The sequence below is a fragment of the Microtus pennsylvanicus genome, chromosome 10, assembly GCF_037038515.1.
Source record: "Microtus pennsylvanicus isolate mMicPen1 chromosome 10, mMicPen1.hap1, whole genome shotgun sequence".
Lineage (NCBI taxonomy): Eukaryota > Metazoa > Chordata > Mammalia > Rodentia > Cricetidae > Microtus > Microtus pennsylvanicus.
The window spans coordinates 90551092-90561229 of NC_134588.1; the positions used below are offsets into that span (position 1 = coordinate 90551092).

The 10138-nt window shown below is 47.0% G+C and overlaps 1 protein-coding gene across 2 annotated transcripts; it reads right to left on the reverse strand.

Moving 5' to 3' along the window:
* Positions 1–8519, reverse strand: Fcrla (Fc receptor like A). 2 transcript variants are annotated; one of them, XM_075989067.1, is made up of 5 exons: positions 8388–8519; positions 3457–3726; positions 2730–2996; positions 2063–2347; positions 1–427 (listed from the first exon to the last, which is right to left on the reverse strand). In XM_075989067.1, exons 1-5 carry the CDS (start codon positions 8464–8466, stop codon positions 183–185), a joined length of 1146 nt encoding a protein of 381 aa, XP_075845182.1. In that variant the 5' UTR covers positions 8467–8519; the 3' UTR covers positions 1–182. The 2 variants fall into 2 exon arrangements, with proteins under 2 accessions (XP_075845182.1, XP_075845183.1); XM_075989068.1 differs by having other exon boundaries at positions 4–427; positions 3457–3618.
* Positions 8520–10138: the final 1619 nt, after the last annotated feature.

The following is a 10138-nucleotide window of genomic DNA, read 5'->3' on the forward strand; positions in this document are numbered from 1 at the left end:
GAAAATATACAGCTATAGGCACATTCTGGGTACCATTTTGTACGTGTTTATTTTCTCTCAAACAGCTCCATTATCCTAACAAATTACCAAGGCAGCTTGCAGAACCATTTCTGCACACCCGCAGTCCTGAAACAGCTGGAATTGCTTCGTCGGTTGAACATCACAGATGAATTAGTTTGTGTTCATTTGTCAGCAGCCTTCGTGACACCAGGCTTCAGGTAGACAGTCAAGTCCCTCAACTCCATGACCAGATGACCAAGGAGAACTTTTACATCCTGCATTTGTTTGAGAAGAAGGCGCATCTGGTGATGGAAGTGGGGGTCGAAGGAAGAGAATCCCAGGTGTTCTGCAGAAGGAGTGGGTGGTGGAGGCGGAGGACCAGGGGGCTCCGTAGGAGGAGTCTCTGAAGCAGTTGGTTTTTGAAGAGCTGGATTCAAGATGGGAGGAAGCAGCAGGATTTAAGGGACCTGAATTATTATGGGCAGGAAGCATATACAAGTAAAGCCTGGCTGGGCATGGTGGTGCAGACCTGTAATCTCAGTGCTCGTGAGGCTGAGGCCAAAGGAGCATTGTAAATGAAAACCCAGCCTGACCTACACAGTGAGCTGTAGGTCAGCCAGGAATACAAAGCAAGACCTTATCTTAAAATAATAAATAAATAATACCTATATAGGGATGATGTCTAACTCCTGCCCTGTCCTCACACTGTTAGCTACTTAGTGAGTCAGACACCTTCAAGGTCAAACTCCTATATGAATGTGTCTTCCAAGTGTTCTTTCTTTCACCTCCCCTAAAACTCTAAAATGAAACTCAGTATGCCCAGGGGTATCCCCATCTATCACCTTAATCTTCCAAGCATGCGCTTCATTTTAGTGAAGCATGCCCCCAAATGTGCCTACTATCTTGTCTTAACGCATGAGTTAAACTGACCATGCTCAGAATACACTGCTTAATATCGTTAAGAATGGGCCAACCCTTACATGAGTAAAAATGTCTAATGAACCCCCCCCCATGATTTCTTTGTTTAAGGAGGGCCTTGCTTTGGAAACAAGCAAGGTTTTGCCTGTCCTCTCCTCACCCGACACTGGTAACAAATCCTTCCCCACTCTCATACGCTTCATCTATGCCTGTTTTGGTATTGAACTCAACAAGATGCGAACCCACTGTGCTTGGTCACAGACTCAATCTTCCCGCTTTTCTGAAAGTGGCTGTGGTACCCACTGGTAGCCAGGGCTTGAGGACTCTTAGGTCCTTCCTAAGGCAAATTTTAGTCTCTGCTTGAGAAGCGTTAGTGAGGGAGCCCGTTATTAGACAGCCCGTTGATTCTCTCTCAAGCCAGAATTTAACTTCTGCAAGTCAGCTCTGGGCTCAGCCTTGTCTTGTGTGTGCCATTGTTCTGATTTCATCTTTGTTTCGGTCCTCTCTGAGCGGGTCCCCGAGACACCCGCTCTTCAGTATGATTATCACGAGTCCCTGCCATGTTTCACTTGGCACATTGTCAAGCTTTCTCATCAACCTAGGCAGCTCCTTTTAGGTGTGTCAGGTCAAATACAGTCTTCTTCTTCTTTTTTTAAAAAACAGGGTTTCTCTGTAGCTTTGGAGCCTGTCCTGGAACTAGTTCTTATAGACCAGGCTGGCCTCAGATTCACAGAGATTCACCTGCCTCTGCCTCTCAAGTGCTGGAATTCAAGGCATGCACCACCACTCAAATACAGTCTTCCTAATAGTAACTTCCAGAACCTGATAGACACTCTTCCTAGAGGTTGTTTGTTTGAGATGAGGTCTCACTGTGCCATCCTGGCTCACCCTTTCTAGATATTGTCTGGTCCCATAGATGTTCATATTACATAGAATCCTGATCTCTATAGGGAGATACAAGGGCCAGCCCAGGTCTTGAATGTGTATATTCCATGGTCTGAGGGAGACATTCTCTTTCTGTGCTCCTTTCCATTACCAAGGACTTTGGATTATTGCGCCGTCTCTCCTGCATGCCCTCTTCATCTTCCTCCTCTGGGGTCTTGTTTCATATACACCCCACAGGCATACATACACATCAACTCACCCTGCACCCGGATCTCCAGCTGAGAGCTCTGCTTCCAAACTTGCCTGTCTTCAGTAGCTGCCTCACACCAGTAGGAGCCGGAGTGCTCTTCTGAAGCTTTGGAGATCTGGAGTTCTGAAGAGATGTTCTCGATACTCAGTGACCGTCCATCCTTGTAGAAAGAGAAGAGCAGGCGGGAAGGTGGCCTCTGCAGGGACAGCTTTGTCTGACAGCTCAGGGTCAGTGAGCCTCCTTCGTGCAGCTCATTAGAAGGCGAGGCTTTGAGAACTGGGGCTGGGAACAATTCTAGGGAAAAGACAAGCAGTGAAGAAAAGTTTAGCCATCCTGTGCTCAGCAGACCCATAATTCCCCCCACCTATTATTCTTTCCTCTGGTTCCTTTAGGTAAGGGTTCTTTTCTAAAGGTCCCATTTGAACTTTTCAGCTTCTACCCCCTCTTCCTCCTCTTCTTTTGTTCCCTTTTTATTTCTTTCCTCTCTCCTCCTTCTCTCCCTCCTCCCTTCTTTTCCTAATTCCCTCCCTTCTAGGCAGGACTAGAAATGATCCATAAATGAGCAAATCTACAACAACCTAGGTTCTGGCTCTGTGAGTACCAGGAAGCATAGATTTGTATGGTTCTGGTCTCCTTACTCCTTACCTACCACAGCAACACTCCTTCCAACTCTCACCTTGGACTGTGATAGCCACAGGGGAGGCGGTCTCTCGGCCCCCAGGACCAGGACTTTTGAAGATGCCACTGCAGTGGTAGAGTCCGCTGTCTGACATTTGCACCACATCGATAGAGAATTCTTTTTTAGGTCCAGGAGGACCCAGGGCTGAGCCCTCTCGGTAGAAGATGACTTGATTCAGTGGCCAGTCTTGCCAGGCACGACAGTGCAGAACCAGTGGGTCTCCTTCAAATATGGCTGTAGCTGGACTTTGGAGGATCAGCCAGTCTGTAGCCCAGAGGAAGAGCGGAGTGTCATCCACGTCCCTCGGGGGGTCCAAAGTAATTCCCCTAACAGATCCCCTAAACTTTCCAGGGCACTCCCAACTCTGACTGGCCCATCTTAATGCTCTCTGTCCCCTTGAACTTACCTAACAGTGGCAAAGCCTTATTTCTCTGCCCTCCCCCTCTAGTCTCAAAGTATGCTGGTAACTGGGGCACAGCTTTTGCTTAGAGATCGGATTTTGAGTTACGGATGGCTCACCACACCTCCTCACCCTGTCCTGCGCCTTCACGATTGACCCAATGTTGAGGGAAGAACAACTCTAGGGGCTAGGACTGAGGACGTTCTGTCTCCTGGAAGCGGAGGATGGGAAAATAAGTACTTCCACCTATGCCAGGCTCCCGAAGGGTCATTTCCTGACTGGGCTGGCTATCAGGAGTAGTTTGAGACACTGCTCAGACCTTACCATAGGAAACGATGAGATGGAAGGGTTTGCTGAACTTGTAGCCCTTGACCTGGAAGTCAGCATCACCGGAATGGATCACATCCTCTTCTTCCTCATCAGTGTGGCAGCTGCTATGGTCAGGGCTGACAGGTCCTTCACACTTCAGAGTCTCTGAACTGGCAGCTGAGGAGGGATGGCCCAGGGAGAGCCAGAAAATGATGCTGCAACTTAGAGAGAGGCTAGGAATGGCCCTCCACAAGGACTCCTCTTCTGACCCAGGGAATGAACCGTCTGGTCAGGAGAAGAGGAAGGTATCAAAACCCTTCGAAGAGACTCCTTCGGCCAGGTGGCCATGATCTTGGCTCACTGGTGTTCAGGCCTCCCAGTAAAAGGACTGTGGTTTAAGGAATTTGGGGGCCGTGGGAATGAAAGAAGAGCGAACTCACCAGCACAACATCCAGCTGTTGGGTGAGGAAACCAACGGACAATGACAGCCATGACCCCACAGCAGGTAGTAGAAGGGAAGATGCACATCACAGTATAGCATCCGCCGGGTGCTAACTGTGTGTCACACACTGCTGTCACCTGCATGCTCTATTTAATCCCCAACAGCCTCTCAGGTAGTGACCCCGCCATCCTTGGACCATTTTTGCTGTTGCTGATGTTTTATGCAGTGTGCGGCACAGGCTGACCTTGAACCTGCAACTGTACTCCTGCCTCAGCCTCTTAAGTACTAAATTATAGGTGTAAACTACAATGCCTGGCTTTCCATCCCATAAACTTTAGAGAACCAGGCCTACAAAATCAAATTTAAAAGAGTGTAAGGAAAGACTTGGGGTGGGGGTTCACTGGGGAGATAGCTCAGTTGGAAAAATTGCTTAACTTGTATCTAGGAGGATCAAACATAGCCTTGTAACCCCCAGTGCAAGGAGTTAAAGACAGGAGATGCCCAATGGTTGCTGGCCAGCCTGCCAGCTAGCCTGGGCCACTAGGTGATGACTAGGCCAATGAAAGACCTTGTCTAAAAAATAAATAAACAAACAAACAAACAAATAAATAAATAAAATGATGGGGGAGTGTCATATATCAATCTGTTGATTTCATTGGTTAAGCAATAAAGAAACTGCTAGGCCCATTTGATAGGCCCACCCTTAGGTGGGTGGAGTAAACAGAACGGAAGGCTGGGAGAAAGAAGCTGAGTCAGAGAGACGCCATGCCCCGCTCCCGGGCAGACGCACGCAATGAAGCTCCGACCCAGGATGGACGTAGGCTAGAATCTTCCAGGTAAGACCCGTGCCCACAGATTATTAGAGATGGGTTGATCGGGATATCAGAATTAGCCAGTAAGGGCTAGAGCTAAAGAGCCAAGCAGTGTTTAAAAGAATACAGTTTCCGTGTAATTATTTCGGGTAAAGCTAGCCGTGGGGGTGGCCGGGTGCTGGGGATGCAGCCCCGCCGCTCCAACTACAACAATAAAATGGAAGAAAACACCTCTGGAATGACGTTTGAAGTTGTTTCCTGAGCTACACTAACACATGTATATATATGAATGTACACCCACACACATACAAACATGCATCCCACACATACACGCATGTACATTTAAAAAGGAATGAAGGAAGGGACAGGAAGAGGGAGGGGAAGAGGGAGGGGAAGAGGGAGGAAGGAAGACAGGTAGGCAAGCCTGGTGGGAGAATATCTGCCTAGCCTGCCTGAGGCCCTGGGTTTGATTCCCAGCAACAGCACCACCCCAAGAGTCAAGAACGGAGCAAGAATGTCAGATTTAAGTAAAAAAAGAACTGTTTGTTTTACATCAGTGCCCAAACATAGCTTATTTCAGTCCTTTGACCTTCCTTGGGGACATCCGGCCCCATTCTCCTTTTCCCAAAACTTACTTGACTCTTTAGCCTTGGAATATGTTGTCTACACACGTTTTCTACATATGCCCCTCTTCCCTCCTTGCTTCCCCTTTCAACTCTTCATTTTTCTTTTTTCTTTCTTTTTCTTTTTCTTTGTTTTTCAAGACAGTGTTTCTCTGTATAGCCCTGGATGTTCTGGAACCTGCTATGTAGACCAGGCTGGCCTTAAACTCAGAGAACTGCCTACCTCTGCCTCTGGAGTGCGCCACCATCACCTGGCCAAACCTTCGTTTTTGTTTTTTTTTTCCAATTATCTCTTACCTAAATGTCCTCTACCCTTGAACTTCCCTCAGCAATGGCAAAGCTTTCTCCATCCTCCTCTCTCCAGCTAAGTATTTATAGTTAGGCTGTACTGGTAACCTTGGAACAATTCTTTGTCTCCAGGGTGAATCTTAGAAAGTCCTCCCCACATCAATCTCCCTCTTAGGGCGATGACTGACCTGGGATAGATAAGTGTCATTTCTCCCAGCTCTGACTGCTCCTTGTCCCCTTAGCCCTTCTCTTCCTCTCCCAGCCCCAAACTCGTGTGCGCCTCTTTGTCCACTCCATTCTCTCCTGCCCCAGGCACCTTTGTTCTCCTCCGCTCCCAGTGGACTTCCCCATCAAGTCTACTTCCTAGTTCTCAGCGTTTCAGCACCCAGTGTTTCCTTTGCGCCTCTCACCCTCTTCTCTATTGTGCTACCTTTTTTCAGTTCCCTCACTGTCATAAGACTACACTCAGCCTTCTCTTGCTTTGTTTTTCTAAAACAAAAGAAAACTCCAGGGCTGGAGAGTTGGGTCAGCTGTTACAAATACTTGCTGCTCTTGCAGAGGACCCAAGCTTGATTCCTGGCATCCACATGGTGGCACACAACCATGTACAACTACAGTTGCAGGGGATCCGACTTCCGTTTCTGACCTCTGCAGGCATCAGGCATACACGTGGTACATAGACACACACAGATGAAACAGTCACACTTAAAGTTAATTGATTTAAAACATGTTAAAGCCTTGTTGGCATAGCTGGCATTGCCACTCAATAAACCTTATGTGGTCCTATCAAAGGTATTATCATTCTCTCTTTTTTATTTTATTTTATTTTCGAGACAGAGTTTCTCTGTAGCTTTGGAGCATGTCCTGGAACTAGCTCTTGTAGACCAGGCTGGTATCAAACTCACAAAGATCCGCCTGCCTCTGCCTCCCAAGTGCTGGGATTAAAGGTTTGTGCCATCACCACCCGGCCTATCATTCTCATTTTTACAACAGAGGAAAGGGAACTCAGATATATTAAAAGTGATTTTTGTTTGAATAGGATTTTGCATCCTGACCATCCCTGGAAGGTCTGGTATTTTCAACATAACCCGGGCTGACCTGAACTGGGGGCAATCCTCCTGCCTCAGGCTCCCTAGTCCTGAGATTACAGGTACACACTACTTACTTCTACCTCAAGTGACTTTTTCAAAGTGATACAGAACTAGTAACTAGAAAGGAGGCTTGAAATTAAAGTATGTGATTCCAAGACCATATGTAGTTCTTGCTACAAAACCGAAATCCCCGAGCCTCCCACAAATAGCTCTCGGTTTGGTGGAAGACCAAACACGTGAAAGGATCATTGCAGTGTGGAAGCAAGCAATAAGAACAAAGTGTCTCAGGCAGACACTGGGGCAGAAAGGTGGTCCCACAGGGTTTCTTGGGGAAAATGCTACCAAGGTGGTGTAATTAAGGATACCTAGAAATTTAAAAGGGGAAGAGAACTGGGGAGCCATGGCAGAGTTCATTGCAGATGGAGCTAAAAATACATGCAAAGCCTTGGGAGCAGATAAGAACCTGGGTTGTGAGTAGAAATATGGGCTGGTTGAGCCTTTGTCAGAGTAGCAGTGGGAAGGCTCTGGGAGTGGTGGAAGAAGGGGCTGAAGAGGTTTAGTAGATGCCAGGTTTGGGACTTCATGTGCCATGACAAATGCTTGAATTTTAGAAGTCACTCTGGGTGCAGAATGAAAATTCATTCCAAAGAGACAAGGCTGAGACACGATTAGTAAGGAAGTCATTGCACAACTGCAGTCACAGATGATCGAGGCTTGTCCCAAGAAAAGTATTTGTAGTGGTTCAGGGAAGGAACTGGTTGTGAAAGCAATTTAGGAGTTGAAATTTTCCAAAGTCGAGCCTTCAGAGGACGTTAAAGAAAGAGTTTAGAATGCCTCTTGGGTTTCCAGCCAAGAACCCAGGGGAGTCCCAGTGCAAGGGGCTGAGATCAGATAAAGAAAAAGATGAATTTAAAAAAGTGAGGGTCTGGAGGACAGATGAATTCATATCTGGTCACGCTGTGTTGGTACCTGTGACACGCACAGGTCCAAATGTCTTTTGTAAGGCTTAATACTCAAACGCAAAAATCAGAAGCATGCTTAGAGCTGGGAGCGTGCCCTGGAGCTCTAAAACAGACAACTGCTGCAGCAAAGCCATGCAGACACACTTCTGCAGTCTCACTAGCGTAAGAAAGAAGAGTGGGAGGGGGAGGGGAGGTCAAAGTGTGGAGAACTCTGGAGTTCACAGGAGGGAAGGAAATCTACTGACGGACCACAAGACAGCCGAGCAGCATACAGAGAAAAATGGACAGGAGAGAGACGAAGCCGGCAAAGAAATCCATCCGGCTAAAATCTGAAAAGCTTGCAACAGCCTCATCAATGCAGAGGTCCCAGACTCGGTGGAAGTCACGCTGCAAGCACTGAAGGGTGGGTGAGACGTGAGGGAGAGACAGTAAACCCACGCAACGCTTCCAAGGAAATTGTACTAGAAAAACAAGAGATAAGATTTGCGGCTGGCAAAGGATTCATAGTCAGAAGGGACTTTCAGGATGGAAAATATCTGAATTTTTCTATTTAAAAAGAGAGCCATTCTGTCCCGCACACCAGACTTGTCTTCTATCTGTCCTTGTCCCACCTAAACAGGGATTCTTTGAGAAGCCAAAGTCAGTCCATTTTCTAACCTTTGAGGTTTTTTTTCCCCCTCAACATTAGGCCTGTCTCATTTCCACACCAACATCCAAACATTCCTTACCTGGGAACATCTGGGTTGCCAGGAGCACTGCAGGACAAACATAAAGAGCCCATGCCCCCAGGACACAGCTCAGCTTCATGGTGATGGTGTTTGTATCTCCCACAACCCCAACACACTGATTTTCTTCTACATGAAACCTCTCAAATTAGAAAAGAGGAAATAAATGTAACTGTCTTGTCTCCACACACCTGGGGCCTAGTCTGAGATTGGCTGTTCTTACTCAGGTTGGACCAGGTTGGTTCTGATGTCATCTTCATTCTCCCGGTTGTAGATGAAATGCTAGGGCTCTCAACTGTTACAAAGAAATTTTTCTTTTCTTGTTGAGCTCAGGGGCCTTTCGAAATGTGTTATTGATTGATGATCAACTGGCCTTCCTATCACATCTGGAAAAGGTCCACATGACAGCTCGCTGGAGACAGGAGGTGGAAAATTAATGGAAGAAAACCACTGGGCCATGAGAGGTGTGATGTGGAAGTGCCCTGCTCCAAGCTTTACTTGTGTCCAGGAATTAAAATATGGCAGGAGAGAGAGGAGGATTGATTGATAAGGGCAGGGGACAGATAAGTCTCTTCTGGGCTCAGCCCATCTAAAACCCAATAAAATTGTATCCAAATTTCTCCTGATCCATGGCTTCGCTTTGTTTCTACAGCATAATGTAGGCTGTTTAGTCTCCGGGGAAATTTGAGTACAAGGCAGAGTGATTACCTTGGGAAAGAACATAAAGAAAAAGAAAATCCGTTCCCAGAGGCCACAGCGGCAAGCCTAGCACTTGGGTTCCCTGGCAAAGCTCAAAGCACTGATTCCAAGGAACCTGAAGATAAGAAGTACCCAGCCCTTGAGCAACGGGATGAGACCAGGAAATGTGAGCGATACGGAGATCACGGCATCTCTCTTCATCTCCACGTGGACTTACGGGAATCACTGCCCCTGACATCAACTGTTTGCTCAGTGACAGAACCTGTGCCTCTTTGCACAGTGACCACACTCCTCTACCCTCACTTGAAACACTACTCACACCCAGGTCCAGATAGATTTGAAAGTGGGGTGTGCCATCAGAAATGTGGGGTTTGAAGGTAGAGGGTGGACTGATGGCCAGTCAGATAGAACAGATCAGGGCAGGCCAGTTAGCAATGCAGGCATGGGCGAGTACAGCTTTTCCCCTTCTAGTAGAAGCAGTTAGAATAAATTTTCCATTATGTAATAAGTATGGTTTTTTTTTTTTTTTGCAGATGGCCCCAGGGAATGCAGAGCTGGTCGAATATGGGCGTGGGGGAAGGCAGTGAGGCAGTAAGTTTTGCAGCTGATGTGGTGGATGTAACAGCCTCAGAAGAGGAAGAACAATCTAGCCAGCTCTATGAGAAGCCAAACAAATAAACCATGTTTAGATGGACTTTCACCCCTAAGACTGCATACCAGATCTTCTCATTAGACAGGACAAAATGGATTTTGAAAAACTATACAACCCCTTGTACATGGGTTCCCTTACAACCCATGCCATCTGCACTGGTCTTGACAGAACCTCATCTCAATGCGGAAAGCAAGGAGGCCTCTGAAGGTATCACTTGAAGATCATATTTTTTCCACTTGATTATCCACTTAGCCATGGAGAGGTTCACACAGTTGAAGCTCTATCAATGAACTGTTCTGAATAAATGTGGAACACCCATGTCAAAGAAACTCAAAGAAGCAAGATTAGTTGTCCTAGCAAACAAATAGTTCGTGGAGTTAGTTCTGCTACCGAGATCACCTCA